The sequence below is a fragment of the Dendrobates tinctorius genome, unplaced genomic scaffold (genome assembly GCF_039654945.1).
Source record: "Dendrobates tinctorius isolate UK_male_01 unplaced genomic scaffold, ASM3965494v1 ptg000450l, whole genome shotgun sequence".
Taxonomy (NCBI): Eukaryota; Metazoa; Chordata; class Amphibia; order Anura; family Dendrobatidae; genus Dendrobates; species Dendrobates tinctorius.
In genome coordinates, this window is record NW_027362112.1 from 1,315,981 (window position 1) to 1,336,459 (window position 20,479).

The following is a 20,479-nucleotide window of genomic DNA, read 5'->3' on the forward strand; positions in this document are numbered from 1 at the left end:
ACTTCATCAGTCTCTGGGGTCTGTGCGGCGTCTCCCGCTTGTATGTCTGTGTGATTGGGATGGCGACTGTCATTTCAGGAGGAACAGGTGACCCCCACCAAGAGCCGGAGCAAGAAGGACAAAGCTGCGGACCCCGGCCGCGAGAGTCAGAAAGAGAAACGCCGCTCCTCCTCCCTCCGCAAGACGCAGCAGAACCTGGAGAGCCGTTCTCCACCGCCTGGCGCCAGGACGCCGCTCTCCGACATGGACCGCAGCAGTGTCACAGGAGAAGTCCTGCCTGAGAGGTCACTTCGGTGAGATTGTTGTCAGGACAGTTGTCAGCCTGTGATGCTGAGCTCTACCCCCTCTCATCGTTCTTGTGTCTCCAGCCTCGGGGTATTCCGCTGGGTGGTCCCAGCCCGGGGAGAAGTGCCTCTACGCATTCAATTCCAGTCAAACCATACTGGGAGTTTCGATCTAACCCTGAACTTTGAGCTGGTTGGGACCCGTCGTAGATACCAGCTGTACTGCCGCGGAGTGTGCGCCTTCCCCACCATCAGTAAAGAGCCAAAGTAAGCGCTACATCCTCACAGCTGTGTCCCCCAGAGCCGTGCCCTGAGCCATACCCCCCATCAATGCTGCTGTGTCATGTTCTGCCATAAAGTACCTGAATAATAGACTTGCACAGCCAGAGATCCGCTGTGTTCTGTGGTGGGTCCCGAGCACTGAGTGTAGGGTCAGGATCAGTAGACCCTCCCTCATTAGTGGTAATTAACAGGATGGTGACATTTCACTGCATGACTGTCCTGGGGGAACATGGGGAACTCACCTGTCCCCGCTCCGCTCACAGGGCCAGGTACCTTCCATAACATGCCGCCTGCCATTAATACAAGGGGCCCACACATAGACGTAGGACCACTGTCTGGGTCTGGGAGTGACCGCGTCTGGACCTCTGATTGCAGGATTGTCTTTCCACATCGCAAGAAGGAAATCCAGAGCAACGAGATTGTTCACAAGAAGTTCATCCTCAGCTCCGCCACCTTTGACTTCGGACCTCTGCTGTGCGGAAAAAGTCGAGACAAGTGAGTGTAGAGGTTTCCAGAAGGTGACGGCAACCAGATGGTAGCCCAGGTGGTGGCTCAGACCCTCATGGGAGGTCTGCCAGTCTCCAGACTGTGTGCGGGGGATGCGGGCAGTCTGGGGGGCATTGCCAGTGCAATTATGTCTTGTAGTGAGTCTCCAGTGCCAAGAATGTGCCCGCGGGCGGTATAAGCGTCCTGTCCAGGTCAGGGGACCATTAAAGGAGCCGGCTGAGGTCTCTGCAGATCGGAGTGATAGGTCATTGTGCCTGATGGCCCCAACGGGTCATTTACACCAAGTCCTGGCCTTTAGTTCTGCCCAGGCCTCTAGTTCTGCCCAGACCTCTAGTTCTACCCAGACCTCTAGTTCTGCCCAGGCCTCTAGTTCTGCCCAGGCCTCTAGTTCTACGCAGACCTCTAGTTCTACCCAGACCTCTAGTTCTGCCCAGGCCTCTAGTTCTGCCCAGGCCTCTAGTTCTGCCCAGACCTCTAGTTCTACCCAGACCTCTAGTTCTGCCCAGGCCTCTAGTTCTGCCCAGGCCTCTAGTTCTACGCGGACCTCTAGTTCTGCCCGGACCTCTAGTTCTGCCCGGACCTCTAGTTCTGCCCAGACCTCTAGTTCTACCCAGACCTTTAGTTCTGCCCAGGCCTCTAGTTCTGCCCGGACCTCTAGTTCTGCCCGGACCTCTAGTTCTGCCCGGACCTCTAGTTCTGCCCAGACCTCTAGTTCTACGCAGACCTCTAGTTCTGCCCGGGGCTCTAGTTCTGCCTGGACCTCTAGTTCTGCCCAGACCTCTAGTTCTACGCAGACCTCTAGTTCTGCCCGGGGCTCTAGTTCTGCCCAGGCCTCTAGTTCTACGCAGAACTCTAGTTCTGCCTGGGCCTCTAATTCTGCCCAGACCTCTAGTTCTGCCCAGACCTCTAGTTCTACGCAGACCTCTAGTTCTGCCCGGGGCTCTAGTTCTGCCCGGACCTCTAGTTCTGCCCGTCTTCTAGTTCTGCCCAGGCCTCTAGTTCTACGCAGACCTCTAGTTCTGCCCGGACCTCTAGTTCTGCCCGGGCCTCTAGCTTCTATTCTCCTCGTGCCCCAGAGCAGTTCCAGCAGTGTCGGCGCCGGCTCTCCCAGTGCTCGCGTGGCATTATGTCGTGATGCCTAACAGTCTGCGGTGCTCCCACCTCCCCGGACGGCGAGCGGAGCTGCCCCCTGATGACTGCTGATTGTCTACAGGGTCCATGATATAATAATGCCAGGCAAGAAGGGAAAGCTAAGTTTTCCACTCAAAGTATTACAGCTTTTAAAGGGATGTTCACGTAAAGAACAATCCCTTTAAATAGTCAGAAGAGCTGGGTGCTGACTCCAGCAGTTTTATTGCCAACTGTGTGATCACTGATCTGGATGCACAGACCCCCCAAATGTTAGACAATCAGTTCAGGGAGCACAATGATTACAGCCTGAAGATACCTGTACTGTGTAGCAGAGCTGACAACGTGCACTCTGTCCTGTGTAGCAGGGCTGACAAGGAGCACTCTGTGCAGTGGAGCAGAGCTGACAACGTGCACTCTGTGCTGTGTAGCAGAGCTGACAAGTGCACTCTGTGTTGTGTAGCAGAGCTGACAAGTGCACTCTGTGTTGTGTAGCAGAGCTGACAAGTGTACTCTGTTCTGCGTAGCAGAGCTGACAACGTGCACTCTGTGCCGTGTAGCAGAGCTGACAACGTGCATTCACTGTTACATCGGTGTGACCTCACAGGAAGTGTCCATGATGTCATCGGTCACATGGTTCTGATAAAGGTCTTGCAGACAATATTTGTGCTTCTTCTCTGTAGATATAAAGCCGGACAATATCCAGAGAACATGGAGAAAGTGACCATCTGCAATGTGTCTCCTCTGGAGTCTGACGTCACATTCTGCTTCCAGTATGACATGAAAGCTGCAACCTTCATCCTGGACCCTCCGACCATGAGCCTGAAGCCCGGGGAAAAGCAGGTGTGCTTGTAGGGACTGTACACACTCACAAGAAGCTACACACGCTGACGCCGGGCTGCGTGCACTGACGACTGCGTCCACTGGGGCTGCATGCACTTGTCACAGGGCTGCGTGCACTGACACAGGGATGCAGCCTCTTATTGCGGGGCTGCATGCACTGACACAGGGCTGCACCCTCTTATCGCAGGGCTGCATGCACTGACGACTGCATCCACTGGGGCTGCATGCATTGACACGGCTGCACCCTCTTATCGCGGGGCTGCACTCACTTGTCGCAGGGCTGCACTCACTTGTCACGGGGCTGCATGCACTGACACAGGGCTGCACGCTCTTATCGTGGGGCTGCACTCACTTGTCGCAGGGCTGCACTCACTTGTCACGGGGCTGTGTGCACTAACACATGGCTGCACCCTCTTATCGCAGGGCTGCACTCACTTGTCACGGGGCTGTGTGCACTGACACAGGGCTGCACCCTCTTATTGTGGGGCTGCATTCACTTATCGCAGGGCTGCACTCACTTGTCACGGGGCTGTGTGCACTGACACATGGCTGCACCCTCCTTTCGCAGGGCTGCACTCACTTGTCACGGGGCTGCGTGCACTGACACAGGGCTGCAGCCTCTTATTGCGGGGCTGCACGCACTTGTCGCGCACAATGTAGTGTTAGGAGGGAGCTGAGCAGAGCGGTAAACCAGATACAGGCAGCAGTAATCGTGTCTTGCGTCCTCTCTGTCCCAGGAGCTCTCCTTATGGGCTTATCCCACCGCTCCCGGTGTGTTTGACGATAATATCGTGTGCTGCATCAAGGACAACCCTGAGCCTGTCATCTTCCATGTGTGCTGCAGAGGTGTCCGCCCCGAGCTGGAGCTCGACCGCAAGCAGGTTCACTTTGAGAAGATGCTGCTGCACCGGTGAGTAATCAGATCTACAGAGGGGAGAAGTGAATCCAGGACCACCTTCAGATGCCCCCCACTTCCCCTCCAGCAGGGCTCGCCACATGTTGGCTCTCATGTGTGGTCATTGAAGCTTCCATGTGGCTGTCACCGCTGGTTCTGTGGCTGTCACCGCTGGTTCTGTGGCTGTCACCGCTGGTTCTGTAGCTGTCACCGCTGGTTCTGTGGCTGTCACCGCTGATTCTGTAGCTGTCACCACTGGTTCTGTGGCTGTCTCCGTTGGTTCTGTGGCTGTCTCCGGTGGTTCTGTGGCTGTCACCGTCGGTTCTGTGGCTGTCACCGCTGGTTCTGTGGCTGTCACCGGTGGTTCTGTGGCTGTCTCCGCTGGTTCTGTGGCTGTCAGTGCCGGTTCTGTAGTTGTCTCCGGTGGTTCTGTGGCTGTCAGTGTCGGTTCTGTGGCTGTCACCGCTGGTTCTGTGGCTGTCACCGCTGGTTCTGTAACTTTCACCGCTGGTTCTGTGGCTGTCACCACTGGTTCTGTAGCTGTCACCACTGGTTCTGTAGCTGTCACCGCTAGTTCTGTAGCTGTCACCGCTGGTTCTGTGGCTGTCACCGCTGATTCTGTAGCTGTCACCACTGGTTCTGTGGCTGTCTCCGTCGGTTCTGTGGCTGTCTCCGGTGGTTCTGTGGCTGTCACCGTCGGTTCTGTGGCTGTCACCGCTGGTTCTGTGGCTGTCACCGGTGGTTCTGTGGCTGTCTCCGCTGGTTCTGTGGCTGTCAGTGCCGGTTCTGTAGTTGTCTCCGGTGGTTCTGTGGCTGTCAGTGTCAGTTCTGTGGCTGTCACCGCTGGTTCTGTGGCTGTCACCGCTGGTTCTGTAACTGTCACCGCTGGTTCTGTGGCTGTCACCACTGGTTCTGTAGCTGTCACCACTGGTTCTGTAGCTGTCACCGCTAGTTCTGTAGCTGTCACCGCTGGTTCTGTGGCTGTCACCGCTGATTCTGTAGCTGTCACCACTGGTTCTGTGGCTGTCTCCGTCGGTTCTGTGGCTGTCTCAGATGGTTCTGTGGCTGTTACCGTCGGTTCTGTGGCTGACACCGTCGGTTCTGTGGCTGTCTCTGCCGGTTCTGTGGCTGTCAGCATGGGTTCTGTGGCTGTCAGCGTCGGTTCTGTGGCTTTCAGCGCCGGTTCTGTGGCTTTCAGCGCCGGTTCTGTGGCTGTCAGTGCCGCTTCTGTGGCTGTCACCGCTGGTTCTGTGGCTGTCAGTGCCGATTCTGTGGCTGTCAGTGCCGGTTCTGTAGTTGTCTCCGGTGGTTCTGTGGCTGTCTCCGGTGGTTCTGTGGCTGTCAGTGCCGGTTCTGTGGCTGTCACCGTCGGTTCTGTGGCTGTCAGTGCCGCTTCTGTGGCTGTCTCCGACGGTTGTGTGGCTGTCAGTGCCGGTTCTGTAGCTGTCTCCGGTGGTTCTGTGGCTGTCTGCGCCGGTTCTGTGGCTGTCTGCGCCGGTTCTGTGGCTGTCTGCGCCGGTCCTGTGGCTGTCTGCGCCGGTTCTGTGGCTGTCTCTGCCGGTTCTGTGGCTGTCTCTGCCGGTTCTGTGTAAGCTGTGGATTTGTTCTGGGTGTGGGAGACGCTGCTCGCACTCAGGTAATGATCTGTGACACTGCCGAGTCCCTCAGTCCATTAATGCCCTACTTGTTCACAGGAAGGACACCAAAACAGTGTTCCTCAGGAATAGCACCTTCTTACCGGCCGCCTGGAGGGTGACGGGTCTGGAGAACCTGGGCGATGATTTCTCAGTGTCTCAGGACCAGGGTATTGTAGCACCTCGTTCTGAGTATGGCTTACAGCTTTACTTCAAGGCAGGCAAAGCCACCAACATCAAGAAGTTCATCCGTCTGGAGGTAAGAGGGTGGATGTCGTGGCCGAGAGTCCCGGTGAGGCCGGCTGTCATCTCACAAACTCTTCCATGTTCTCTCTGTAGGTTTCAGACGTTGAAAACATTCTGGGAATTGTGCAGCTGGAGAACATTCATATCTTTGCTGAGTCTTATGATGTGGCTCTAGATATCAGCTTCCCTAAAGGTAGAGCTGCGTGTGTCGTGTCATAACCACTGACTGTGTATACCCTACTGGCCGCGCACACGTCCTCCTCACATCCACCAGCCGCACACACGTCCTCCTCACATCCACCGGCTGCACACGTCCTCCTCACATCCACCAGCCGCACACACGTCCTCCTCACATCCACCGGCTGCACACACGTCCTCCTCACATCCACAGACTGCATACGTCCTCTTCACATCCGCCGGCTGCACACACACCCTCCTCACATCCACCGGCCGCACACACGTCCTCCTCACATCCACAGACTGCATACGTCCTCCTCACATCCACCAGCCGCACACACGTCCTCTTCACATCTGCAGGCTGCACACACGTCCTCCTCACATCCACCGGCTGCACACACATCCTCCTCACATCCACCGGCCGCACACACGTCCTCCTCACATCCACCGGCCGCACACACGTCCTCCTCACATCCACCGGCCGCACACAAGTCCTCCTCACATCCACCACCTGCACACACGTCCTCCTCACATCCACCAGCCGCACACACGTCCTCCTCACATCCACCGGCTGCACACACGTCCTCCTCACATCCACCAGCCGCACACACATCCTCCTCACATCCACCAGCCGCACACATGTCCTCCTCACATCCACCGGCCGCACACACGTCCTCCTCACATCCACCGGCTGCACACACGTCCTCCTCACATCCACCGGTCGCACCCACGTCCTCCTCACATCCACCGCCTGCACACACGTCCTCCTCACATCCACCAGCCGCACACACGTCCTCCTCACATCCACCAGCCGCACACACGTCCTCCTCACATCCACCGGCCGCACACATGTCCTCACATCCACCGGCCGCACACACGTCCTCCTCACATCCACCGCCTGCACACATGTCCTCCTCTCATCCACCGGCCGCACACACGTCCTCCTCACATCCACCGGCCGCACACACGTCCTCCTCACATCCACCGGCCACACACACCTCCTTCTCATATCCACCGCCTGCACACACGTCCTCCTCACATCCACCGGCCGCACACACCTCCTCACATCCACCGCCTGCACACACGTCCTCCTCACATCCACCGGCCGCACACACCTCCTCACATCCACCGCCTGCACACACGTCCTCCTCACATCCACCCGCCGCACACACGTCCTACTCACATCCACCAGCCGCACACACGTCCTCCTCACATCCACCAGCCGCACACACGTCCTCCTCACATCCACCGGCTGCACACACGTCCTCCTCACATCCACCGGCTGCACACACGTCCTCCTCACATCCACCGGCCGCACACACCTCCTCCTCACATCCACCGCCTGCACACATGTCCTCCTCACATCCACCGGCTGCACACACGTCCTCCTCACATCCACCGGCTGCACACACGTCCTCCTCACATCCACCAGCTGCACACACGTCCTCCTCACATCCACCGGCTGCACACACGTCCTCCTCACATCCACCAGCTGCACACACGTCCTACTCACATTCACCGCCTGCACACACGTCCTCCTCACATCCACCGGCTGCACACACATCCTCCTCACATCCACCGGCTGCACACACGTCCTCCTCACATCCACCGGCTGCACACACGTCCTCCTCACATCCACCGGCTGCACACACGTCCTCCTCACATCCAACGCCTGCACACACGTCCTCCTCACATCCACCGGCTGCACACACATCCTCCTCACATCCACCGGCTGCACACACGTCCTCCTCACATCCACCGGCTGCACACACGTCCTCCTCACATCCACCGGCTGCACACACGTCCTCCTCACATCCACCGGCTGCACACACGTCCTCCTCACATCCAACGCCTGCACACACGTCCTCCTCACATCCACCGGCTGCACACACGTCCTCCTCACATCCACCTGTCGCGCACACGTCTTCCTGGCGTCTGCTGGCCTCACACGTCGTCCTGGTGTCTGCTGGCCTCACACGTCCTTCTCAGGTTCTCATCTCCACAGGAACAGATGGAGGCCTGGACTTCGGAGTAGTTAAGATCTCTGATGAAATGAAACATTCCCTTTCTCTGAAGAACAAGGGGAAGTATGAGATTGGCTTCAGGTAAATTTCTGGGACGTGTATGGTGAGGTGTGACAACGCCGGCCATCCTCCTCTGCTGATGGATCCTCCCCGATGGAGTAGGGAGTCCTGTGTTGTATCACTGACATCTACACACGGACGTGGTGAGGGAAGTCCTGATATCGGGGCCAGCGGTGACTGACATGGAGGCAGGTTTTACCATTCCTGACACTGAAGCCCTTGACCAAAGCTCTTTATCTTCTTGCCAACAGTTTCTCCTTGGAGGCTTCTGCCCCGGGACTGTCCGATCTCAGCACCATCTTCTCCATCCTGCCACAGAAGGGCACCTTGAGCCCCAGTGACCGCGCCACCCAGGTGCAGATTGTGTTCCTGACCAAGGAGGAGGTGCAGATCGTGGACAAACCCATCCTGAAGTGCCAGGTATGTCCTTGTGTGTGTGGGTGGTGAGGGTTGTAGTAGGTACCAGCACCTTCCTTACATTCCCACCGCTCCTGACAAGCACCTCAAGTCCTAGATGAATCTGCAAAAGTCTGAACAGTGTCTGATGCTAATATGCAGGTTACCCGTCTTGTATCCTGTCTGCGTTCTCTGCAGGTAATCGACCCCGTCCTGTCCGACACGGGGGAGACAATAGCGAGTATCCCCATCCGCATCTCTGCTTCCTCCACCTTCGCCAAGTACCGCCTCTCCCCGTCCTCAGACATTAACTTTGGAGCCATGGTGCTGGGCAGCCGCAGGTTGTGCTCCTTCACCCTGGAGAACTGCGGACTGCTGGAGTTTCGTTACAACCTCAGCAAGATCATCCGCGAGGTGACGATTCAGCCGACCAAGAAGGGGTAAGGAGAGTGTGTGACGACGGCGGCTGTGAAACGCTGACAGTAGTCAGTTGCATTCCTCCTTTGTGTTATTGGGGGACGCAGAGACCATGGATGATCGCCTGTAACCCAGCGGACTCCATGAAATGAGCAGAGCCGGGACCCTCCAGCTTCACATGCATAGAAGGCTCCCGGAGTCATGTGTGGGAAGAGACCCCATGTGCCAGCTCTGCGGCCCCCTGCTCCCCAGGGACACGTCACCGTTACTTTTGTGGGATTGAACGGTCAATGTAGATGTCAGTAAAGGACATTTACTTTAGATTGAGCTGTACATGTCCCTCCGGGTAAGCTCCAGTCCTGACCTGATGGCACCCCACAAATATAACGATGCGGGGTCAGACCGCCAATAGCGCGATTTATACCTGCTATGTTCTGAGTTACTATAGGGACTCTTTGGCTCGGCTGTGACCTCTCGCCATCCGGCCATGACCACACCGGCTCCCTGTGTCTCGTAGGCCGGCTCAAGGAACAAAGAGAGCACGTTCCCGCGAGGGTTCTGGATCCAGTAGATCAGTCGCCATGAGCAAAACAAAGCGCGCAGATTCCCAGCTGAGAGACACAAGTATTTCTGGGCAGGTACGTCAGCCTCCACCTCCTGCTCATCCTCATTGCTGGCGTGGAGAGTAAAGGCCGTGGCCCTGACAGGAACAACTGTGAGAGCCGAGCTCCAGGCGAGCTCTGTATATGTGTATATACTCAGGAACACGATGTCATGTATAGGCCCCATACTTATTACATGGAGGAAAGAGGAGTCTGGAGAAGGAGGAAAGAGGAGTCTGGAGAAGGAGGACAGGAGTCTAGAGAAGGAGGACAGAGGAGTCTGGAGAAGTAGAACAGAGGAGTATAGAGAAGGAGGGCAGGAGTCTAGAGAAGGAGGACAGAGGAGTCTGGAGAAGTAGAACAGAGGAGTATAGAGAAGGAGGACAGGAGTCTAGAGAAGGAGGACAGAGGAGTCTGGAGAAGGAGGACAGAAGTATAGAGAAGGAGGACAGAGGAGTCTGGAGAAGGAGGACAGAGTAGTATAGAGAATGAGGACAGGAGTCTAGAGAAGGAGGACAGAGTAGTATAGAGAATGAGGACAGAGGAGTCTGGAGAAGTAGAATAGAGTAGTCTGGAAAAGGACAGGATTCTGGAGAAGGAAGACAGAGGAGTCTAGAGAAGGAGGACAGAGGAGTCTGGAGAAGGAGGACAGAGTAGTATAGAGAATGAGGACAGAGGAGTCTGGAGAAGTAGAATAGAGTAGTCTGGAAAAGGACAGGATTCTGGAGAAGGAAGACAGAGGAGTCTAGAGAATGACAGAAATCTAGAAAAGGACAGAGGAATCTAGAAAAGGATAGCGAAGGAGGACAGAAATGTCTGGAGGATTAGGATAGAGTAGTCAGAGGACAGAGGAGTCTGGAGAAGGAGGACAGAGGAGTATAGAGAAGGCGAACAGAGGAAAGAGTCCCTGTGTATGGAGAGTCGGCAGAGAGGGATGTCAGTTTTGTAATGAGTATGGGGGGCTTCAGTGTGTGATCTATCACTGTACGTACGGCTGTGACCGGGTGGGCTTCTTTGCAGGCTCGCTTCACGCTGGGCATGTTCACGATGGTGCCTGGCTTTGGGACCATTCCTCCTGGGGGTCAGCAGATCATCACTGTGGAGTGTTTTGCTGATCAACTGGGGAAAAGCGAGGAGCTGTTGACTCTGGATATTTCTGATCGACACCCAGAGGACCACCCTGGCGGGATTCCCTTCCGCCTCATCGGTGAGGTGTGCACCCCAGGTAAAGCTCTACAGGGGTCCGTGTTTGTACTCAGCCACGGGGACAGAGCGCTCGTGTGACCACCTCCTCTTATCCCCCAGGATTCGTTACAGATGACATTGCCAGTATATTTGAAGAACATCGAATTGTGAGGGATGCCCGGATCCTGCAGTGTCTGCCGCCCCTCCAGTCTGGGGGGATCTACCTGCAAGAAGAGAACAGATTTTTATTCTGGAACGTGCTTGTCGGACAAACATGCACCGCTCGCTTCAAGATTATCAACTCCGGCAAAGTCACCTGCGACGTGACCCTCACAGTCAAACCCCTGTCTACTAAGGTAACGGGGCTGACTGCATAATCGGGTGTAGGGTACAGATAGGGGGTCTATGCTGCTGTCACCAGTGTATAAGTAGACCCCGGGGATGATCGGGGTGTTGGGTACAGATAGGGGGTCTGTGCAGCTGTCACCAGTGTATAAGTAGACCCCGGGGATGATCGGGGTGTTGGGTACAGATAGGGGGTCTGTGCTGCTGTCACCAGTGTATGAGTAGATCTCGGGGATGATCGGGGTGTTGGGTACAGATAGATGGGCTGTGCTGCTGACACCAGTGTATGGGTAGACCCCGGGGATGATCGGGGTGTTGGGTACAGATAGGGGGTCTGTGCTGCTGTCACCAGTGTATGAGTAGACCTCGGGGATGATCGGGGTGTAGGGTACAGATGGGGGGGGCTGTGCTGCTGTCGCCAGTGTATGAGTAGACCTCAGGGATGATCGGGGTGTTTGGTACAGTTAGGGGGACTGTGCTGCTGACACCAGTGTATGAGTAGACCTCGGGGATGATCAGGGTGTTGGGTACAGATTGGGGGGGGCTGTGCTGCTGACACCAGTGTATGAGTAGACCTCGGGGATGATCGGGGTGTAGGGTACAGATGGGGGGGGGCTGTGCTGCTGACACCAGTGTATGAGTAGACCTCGGGGATGATCGGGGTGTTGGGTACAGATGGGGGGGGGGCTGAGCTGCTGTCGCCAGTGTATGGGTAGACCTCAGGGATGATCGGGGTGTAGGGTACAGATAGGGGGTCTGTGCTGCTGTCACCAGTGTATGAGTAGACCTCGGGGATGATCGGGGTGTAGGGTACAGATAGGGGGTCTGTGCTGCTGTCACCAGTGTATGAGTAGACCCCGGGGATGATCGGGATGTTGGGTACAGATAGGGGGTCTGTGCTGCTGTCACCAGTGTATGAGTAGACCCCGGGGATGATCGGGGTGTTGGGTACAGATAGGGGGTCTGTGCTGCTGTCACCAGTGTATGAGTAGACCCCGGGGATGATCGGGATGTTGGGTACAGATAGGGGGTCTGTGCTGCTGTCACCAGTGTATGAGTAGACCCCGGGGATGATCGGGGTGTTGGGTACAGATAGGGGGTCTGTGCTGCTGTCACCAGTGTATAAGTAGACCCCGGGGATGATCGGGGTGTTGGGTACAGATAGGGGGTCTGTGCTGCTGTCACCAGTGTATGAGTAGACCTCGGGGATGATCGGGGTGTAGGGTACAGATGGGGGGGGCTGTGCTGCTGTCGCCAGTGTATGAGTAGACCTCAGGGATGATCGGGGTGTTGGGTACAGTTAGGGGGTCTGTGCTGCTGACACCAGTGTATGAGTAGACCTCGGGGATGATCGGGGTGTTGGGTACAGATTGGGGGGGGCTGTGCTGCTGACACCAGTGTATGAGTAGACCTCGGGGATGATCGGGGTGTTGGGTACAGATGGGGGGGGGGGGCTGAGCTGCTGTCGCCAGTGTATGGGTAGACCTCAGGGATGATCGGGGTGTTTGGTACAGTTAGGGGGACTGTGCTGCTGACACCAGTGTATGAGTAGACCTCGGGGATGATCGGGGTGTTGGGTACAGATTGGGGGGGGCTGTGCTGCTGACACCAGTGTATGAGTAGACCTCGGGGATGATCGGGGTGTAGGGTACAGATGGGGGGGGCTGTGCTGCTGACACCAGTGTATGAGTAGACCTCGGGGATGATCGGGGTGTTGGGTACAGATGGGGGGGGGGCTGAGCTGCTGTCGCCAGTGTATGGGTAGACCTCAGGGATGATCGGGGTGTAGGGTACAGATAGGGGGTCTGTGCTGCTGTCACCAGTGTATAAGTAGACCTCGGGGATGATCGGGGTGTAGGGTACAGATAGGAGGTCTGTGCTGCTGTCACCAGTGTATGAGTAGACCTCGGGGATGATCGGGGTGTAGGGTACAGATGGGGGGGGCTGTGCTGCTGTCGCCAGTGTATGAGTAGACCTCAGGGATGATCGGGGTGTTGGGTACAGTTAGGGGGTCTGTGCTGCTGACACCAGTGTATGAGTAGACCTCGGGGATGATCGGGGTGTTGGGTACAGATTGGGGGGGGCTGTGCTGCTGACACCAGTGTATGAGTAGACCTCGGGGATGATCGGGGTGTAGGGTACAGATGGGGGGGGCTGTGCTGCTGACACCAGTGTATGAGTAGACCTCGGGGATGATCGGGGTGTTGGGTACAGATGGGGGGGGGGCTGAGCTGCTGTCGCCAGTGTATGGGTAGACCTCAGGGATGATCGGGGTGTAGGGTACAGATAGGGGGTCTGTGCTGCTGTCACCAGTGTATGAGTAGACCTCGGGGATGATCGGGGTGTAGGGTACAGATAGGGGGTCTGTGCTGCTGTCACCAGTGTATGAGTAGACCCCGGGGATGATCGGGATGTTGGGTACAGATAGGGGGTCTGTGCTGCTGTCACCAGTGTATGAGTAGACCCCGGGGATGATCGGGGTGTTGGGTACAGATAGGGGGTCTGTGCTACTGTCACCAGTGTATGAGTAGACCCCGGGGATGATCGGGATGTTGGGTACAGATAGGGGGTCTGTGCTGCTGTCACCAGTGTATGAGTAGACGTCGGGGATGATCGGGATGTTGGGTACAGATAGGGGGTCTGTGCTGCTGACACCAGTGTATGGGTAGACCCCGGGGATGATCGGGGTGTTGGGTACAGATAGATGGGCTGTGCTGCTGTCACCAGTGTATGGGTAGACCCCGGGGATGATCGGGGTGTTGGGTACAGATAGATGGGCTGTGCTGCTGACACCAGTGTATGGGTAGACCCCGGTGATGATCAGGGTGTTGGGTACAGATAGATGGGCTGTGCTGCTGTCACCAGTGTATGAGTAGACCCCGGGGATGATCGGGGTGTTGGGTACAGATAGGGGGTCTGTGCTGCTGTCACCAGTGTATGAGTAGATCTCGGGGATGATCAGGGTGTTGGGTACAGATAGATGGGCTGTGCTGCTGTCACCAGTGTATGGGTAGACCCCGGGGATGATCGGGGTATTGGGTACAGATAGATGGGCTGTGCTGCTGTCACCAGTGTATGGGTAGACCCCGGGGATGATCAGGGTGTTGGGTACAGATAGATGGGCTGTGCTGCTGTCACCAGTGTATGAGTAGACCCCGGGGATGATCGGGGTGTTGGGTACAGATAGATGGGCTGTGCTGCTGTCACCAGTGTATGGGTAGACCCCGGGGATGATCGGGGTGTTGGGTACAGATAGATGGGCTGTGCTGCTGACACCAGTGTATGGGTAGACCCCGGGGATGATCAGGGTGTTGGGTACAGATAGATGGGCTGTGCTGCTGTCACCAGTGTATGAGTAGACCCCGGGGATGATCGGGGTGTTGGGTACAGATAGATGGGCTGTGCTGCTGTCACCAGTGTATGGGTAGACCCCGGGGATGATCAGGGTGTTGGGTACAGATAGATGGGCTGTGCTGCTGACACCAGTGTATGGGTAGACCCCGGGGATGATCAGGGTGTTGGGTACAGATAGATGGGCTGTGCTGCTGTCACCAGTGTATGAGTAGACCCCGGGGATGATCGGGGTGTTGGGTACAGATAGATGGGCTGTGCTGCTGTCACCAGTGTATGGGTAGACCCCGGGAATGATCGGGGTGTTGGGTACAGATAGATGGGCTGTGCTGCTGTCACCAGTGTATGGGTAGACCCCGGGGATGATCAGGGTGTTGGGTACAGATAGATGGGCTGTGCTGCTGTCACCAGTGTATGGGTAGACCCCGGGGATGATCAGGGTGTTGGGTACAGATAGATGGGCTGTGCTGCTGACACCAGTGTATGGGTAGACCCCGGGGATGATCAGGGTGTTGGGTACAGATAGATGGGCTGTGCTGCTGACACCAGTGTATGAGTAGACCCCGGGGATGATCAGGGTGTAGGGTACAGATAGGGGGGCTGTGCTGCTGTCACCAGTGTATGAGTAGACCCCGGGGATGATCAGGGTGTTGGGTACAGATAGATGGGCTGTGCTGCTGACACCAGTGTATGGGTAGACCCCGGGGATGATCAGGGTGTTGGGTACAGATAGATGGGCTGTGCTGCTGTCACCAGTGTATGAGTAGACCCCGGGGATGATCGGGGTGTTGGGTACAGATAGATGGGCTGTGCTGCTGTCACCAGTGTATGAGTAGACCCCGGGGATGATCAGGGTGTTGGGTACAGATTGGGGGGGGCTGAGCTGCTGTCACCAGTTTATGGGTAGACCTCAGGGATGATCGGGGTGTTGGGTACAGATGGGGGGGGGCTGTGCTGCTGACACCAGTGTATGGGTAGACCTCAGGGATGATCAGGGTGTTGGGTACAGATGGGGGGGGGTTGAGCTGCTGTCACCAGTGTATGAGTAGACCTCGGGGATGATCAGGGTGTTGGGTACAGATTGGGGGGGGGTGAGCTGCTGTCACCAGTTTATGGGTAGACCTCAGGGATGATCGGGGTGTTGGGTACAGATGGGGGGGGGCTGTGCTGCTGACACCAGTGTATGGGTAGACCTCAGGGATGATCGGGGTGTTGGGTACAGATGGGGGGGGGGTTGAGCTGCTGTCACCAGCGTATGAGTAGACCTCAGGGATGATCAGGGTGTAGGGTACAGATAGGGGGGGCTGAGCTGCTCTCACCAGTGTATGGGTAGACCTCAGGGATGATCGGGGTGTAGGGTACAGATAGGGGGGGCTGAGCTGCTCTCACCAGTGTATGGGTAGACCTCAGGGATGATCGGGGTGTTGGGTACAGATGGGGGGGGGGTTGAGCTGCTGACACCAGTGTATGGGTAGATCTCAGGGATGATCAGGGTGTAGGGTACAGATTGGGGGGGCTGTGCTGCTGTCACCAGTGTATGAGTAGACCTCGGGGATGATCGGGGTGTAGGGTACAGATGGGGGGGGCTGTGCTGCTGTCGCCAGTGTATGAGTAGACCTCAGGGATGATCGGGGTGTTGGGTACAGATGGGGGGGGGTCTGTGCTGCTGACACCAGTGTATGAGTAGACCTCGGGGATGACCGGGGTGTAGGGTACAGATGGGGGGGGCTGTGCTGCTGACACCAGTGTATGAGTAGACCTCGGGGATGATCGGGGTGTTGGGTACAGATGGGCGGGGGGCTGAGCTGCTGTCGCCAGTGTATGGGTAGACCTCAGGGATGATCGGGGTGTTGGGTACAGATAGATGGGTTGTGCTGCTGTCACCAGTGTATGAGTAGACCTCGGGGATGATCTGGGTGTTGGGTACAGATTGGGGGGGGCTGAGCTGCTGTCACCAGTTTATGGGTAGACCTCAGGGATGATCGGGGTGTAGGGTACAAATAAGGGGGGCTGAGGTGCTGTCACCAGTGTATGGGTAGACCTCAGGGATGATCGGGGTGTTGGGTACAGATGGGGGGGGCTGTGCTGCTGACACCAGTGTATGAGTAGACCTCAGGGATGATCGGGGTGTAGGGTACAGATAGGGGGGGCTGAGCTGCTCTCACCAGTGTATGGGTAGACCTCAGGGATGATCGGGGTGTAGGGTACAGATAGGGGGGGCTGAGCTGCTCTCACCAGTGTATGGGTAGACCTCAGGGATGATCGGGGTGTTGGGTACAGATGGGGGGGGGGGTGAGCTGCTGACACCAGTGTATGGGTAGACCTCAGGGATGATCGGGGTGTTGGGTACAGATGGGGGGGGGGTTGAGCTGCTGACACCAGTGTATGGGTAGATCTCAGGGATGATCAGGGTGTAGGGTACAGATTGGGGGGGCTGTGCTGCTGACACCAGTGTATGAGTAGACCTCGGGGATGATCGGGGTGTAGGGTACAGATGGGGGGGCTGTGCTGCTGACACCAGTGTATGAGTAGACCTCGGGGATGATCGGGGTGTTGGGTACAGATGGGGGGGCTGAGCTGCTGTCGCCAGTGTATGAGTAGACCCCGGGGATGATCGGGGTGTTGGGTACAGATGGGGGGGGCTGAGCTGCTGTCGCCAGTGTATGGGTAGACCTCAGGGATGATCGGGGTGTTGGGTACAGATAGATGGGCTGTGCTGCTGTCACCAGTGTATGAGTAGACCTCGGGGATGATCTGGGTGTTGGGTACAGATTGGGGGGGGCTGAGCTGCTGTCACCAGTTTATGGGTAGACCTCAGGGATGATCGGGGTGTAGGGTACAAATAAGGGGGGGCTGATGTCCTGTCACCAGTGTATCGGTAGACCTCAGGGATGATCGGGGTGTTGGGTACAGATGGGGGGGGCTGTGCTGCTGACACCAGTGTATGGGTAGACCTCAGGGATGATCGGGGTGTTGGGTACAGATGGGGGGGGGTTGAGCTGCTGACACCAGTGTATGGGTAGATCTCAGGGATGATCAGGGTGTAGGGTACAGATAGGGGGGGCTGAGCTGCTCTCACCAGTGTATGGGTAGACCTCAGGGATGATCGGGGTGTAGGGTACAGATGGGGGGGGGGGCTGAGCTGCTCTCATCAGTGTATGGGTAGACCTCAGGGATGATCGGGGTGTTGGGTACAGATTGGGGGGGGCTGTGCTGCTGACACCAGTGTATGAGTAGACCTCGGGGATGATCGGGGTGTTGGGTACAGATGGGGGGGGCTGAGCTGCTGTCGCCAGTGTATGGGTAGACCTCAGGGATGATCGGGGTGTTGGGTACAGATAGGGGGGGGCTGAGCTGCTCTCACCAGTGTATGAGTAGATCTCGGGGATGATCGGGGTGTTGGGTACAGATAGATGGGCTGTGCTGCTGTCACCAGTGTATGAGTAGACCTCGGGGATGATCTGGGTGTTGGGTACAGATTGGGGGGGGCTGAGCTGCTGTCACCAGTTTATGGGTAGACCTCAGGGATGATCGGGGTGTAGGGTACAGATAAGGGGGGGCTGAGGTGCTGTCACCAGTGTATGGGTAGACCTCAGGGATGATCGGGGTGTTGGGTACAGATGGGGGGGGGCTGTGCTGCTGACACCAGTGTATGGGTAGACCTCAGGGATGATCAGGGTGTAGGGTACAGATAGGGGGGGGCTGAGCTGCTCTCACCAGTGTATGGGTAGACCTCAGGGATGATCGGGGTGTAGGGTACAGATAGGGGGGGGCTGAGCTGCTCTCACCAGTGTATGGGTAGACCTCAGGGATGATCAGGGTGTAGGGTACAGATAGGGGGGGGCTGAGCTGCTCTCACCAGTGTATGGGTAGACCTCAGGGATGATCGGGGTGTTGGGGACAGATGGGGGGGGGGTTGAGCTGCTGTCACCAGTGTATGGGTAGACCTCAGGGATGATCGGGGCGTTGGGTACAGATGGGGGGGGGGTTGAGCTGCTGTCACCATTGTATGGGTAGACCTCAGGGATGATCGGGGTGTAGGGTACAGATGGGGGGGCTGTGCTGCCTTGTTTACACATTTGACTTTCACTTTTCTAGTCTGTGGCTCGAATTTCTGAAATCTTTGAAGTCCAGCCGCCACGAATGAGCATCCCGAGCCACAGTCACAGCTACGCCAGTGTCTCCTTCACCCCGCAGAGCATGCAGACGTACCAGTGTACCTTCGAGGCTACTGTAGAGGGAATCCCAAGGTACATTTGTTATATCTGGGCGGTGTATATGGTGTAAGGTGCAGGGGTCAGGTCCCTCTCAGGTAGGCATTAGGCAGCGTTCACACAGGCAATGTGAATTGGTCCAAACAGGTGCAGTTTTTCTGCTTTCATAAAACTACAAGGGATTCAAAGCCAAAAACCAAAACTGCCTCTTCTGGGCACAAAGGTCACAGCAAGTAACCAGTTCATCCAGCAGGCAGGTATGTCAGTGCAGCTCCCCCAACAGAGTACAGTCTTCTCTCCTGGAGCAAACGTCATATACAGAAGAGGCCAATCCCCCCCCAGTCCCCTTCAGCCCGAGCTCCAACATCTTCCCACCAAAGAGAAGTGTTCATCTCCAGTCATAGTTCATACTGAACAGGCTGCAGCTTCCACTCGTCACTCTACCACACTGTTCAGCTTTCCCAGCTGACCCGTGCAGTCTCCATTCACAGAAACCCTGGCACATCACATTTTGGCTGGGCACATCACATTTTGGCTGGACACTCAGCAGCAGCACACTCCACTCAGCTCAACGGACACCTAGTGACCACAGGCCCTGAGTCTTAGTCAAAGATGGCCAGGTGCATCTGATCAGGACCTGCGGAGCTAAGACTTAACACTGTCCTGCCTGGCTCTGCAACAGGGGGTAACGTCTAGGCAGTATATACATTGAGGGGTTATATCCGAGTGCTCTATACGGTGAGGGGTGACGTCTGGGCTGTGTATAAGGTGAGGGGGGATGTTTGGGTGGTGTACACAACTCTCTTGTCAGGTGTCTCAAGACCACATATAACAGAGGAATGCATCAGGAAGTGGAGGATGGGGTAAAACGAAAGTAGGAGAAGAAAGGGAATTATCACACACTCAAAACCTAGCAACAGTCACAAATAAATCCACCAACCGCTTTCTCCAATAACCACCAACAACATCCAGCCAAGCAGCATAATCTAGCTCTGACAATGAGTGCCAGCCAGGGCACAGATTACTTAGGGGATGGGAGTGGTAACAGTGCACAGCTGAGAGCCTTAATGCACTGCTAAAAGAATCCTGCACCGTTTAATAAGAAGGTGAGGTGCTTCTAATAAGTGCAGGAGTAGGAGGAATCAGACGCTGCGGTCTTCTGGCTCCTTTCTGTTGCACAAAACCCATGACAGTACTCTCCCTTCTACGAGAGATCTCCAGAACCTCAGAAATATGTTTATCAGGATGTGCCACATAAAAAGACCGGATAAGCCTGGCCACATGGACGTCAGATGCTGACTGTAACAACCCTGCCGGCATCACTGCATGGCCTCCCATCCCCCACCTACCTTACTCACTACTCCGGACCATGCTGTGATTTCTGTCTGCTGCCGGCTCCATGTGTATGCCTCTTGCCTGCTCTCTACGTACGTCCCGGTTGTGTGCATAGGGGGGCTGCGCCGGCACTCTCTGGTTCTTATGGAATCAGTGTGCACCTGCCTATGGTGTTCCCAGCCAATTACCAAGAGGCCTCTAGTATTTAGGGCAGTGTTGTGAGCTCTCTTGATCCGACTTTTGAGGCAAGGCTCCCTCTGGTGGATACTGCTGGTAGTGGTGCTGGTCAACATGATGTTAACCCAACAGCTGCAGAAGATAATTGGAGGAGTGGTGGTAGTGACTGGGACTACATAAGCGAGCAGACTTCTCGCAGTGACTGCCGGTGATATTCCTTTCTTTGCTTACTGAGTATTTCTGTCTCCTGCCTGATCCTGCATTTTTTCAGCTAAGTGTCATTTGCTAAACCCTTTGCATCTGATTTTGCCTTGCTGTCATGGGTCAGCTTGCTCCCCCTGGGGCTGCTGGCTCCTGCCCTGTATTTTTGTATCTTG

At 56.3% G+C, this 20,479-nt stretch overlaps 2 protein-coding genes across 2 annotated transcripts in view; both read left to right on the forward strand.

Annotated features, from left to right (window-relative positions):
* LOC141077424 (hydrocephalus-inducing protein-like) overlaps positions 1-6,050 on the forward strand; it is a 33,126-nt gene extending 27,076 nt beyond the window's left edge. Inside the window, exons 16-22 of the mRNA XM_073564354.1 lie at positions 79-293; positions 369-551; positions 942-1,061; positions 2,885-3,044; positions 3,782-3,954; positions 5,634-5,832; positions 5,913-6,050. Coding sequence (XP_073420455.1) covers positions 79-293; positions 369-551; positions 942-1,061; positions 2,885-3,044; positions 3,782-3,954; positions 5,634-5,832; positions 5,913-6,038 — 1,176 coding nt within the window. The 3' untranslated portion in view covers positions 6,039-6,050. The remainder of the gene's footprint in view (positions 1-78; positions 294-368; positions 552-941; positions 1,062-2,884; positions 3,045-3,781; positions 3,955-5,633; positions 5,833-5,912) is intronic.
* Positions 6,051-8,048: 1,998 nt separating this feature from the next.
* LOC141077413 (hydrocephalus-inducing protein homolog) overlaps positions 8,049-20,479 on the forward strand; it is a 68,585-nt gene continuing 56,154 nt past the window's right edge. Inside the window, exons 1-7 of the mRNA XM_073564325.1 lie at positions 8,049-8,101; positions 8,269-8,500; positions 8,675-8,916; positions 9,411-9,531; positions 10,516-10,720; positions 10,801-11,036; positions 18,475-18,626. Of these exons, the coding sequence (XP_073420426.1) occupies positions 8,049-8,101; positions 8,269-8,500; positions 8,675-8,916; positions 9,411-9,531; positions 10,516-10,720; positions 10,801-11,036; positions 18,475-18,626 (1,241 nt within the window). The remainder of the gene's footprint in view (positions 8,102-8,268; positions 8,501-8,674; positions 8,917-9,410; positions 9,532-10,515; positions 10,721-10,800; positions 11,037-18,474; positions 18,627-20,479) is intronic.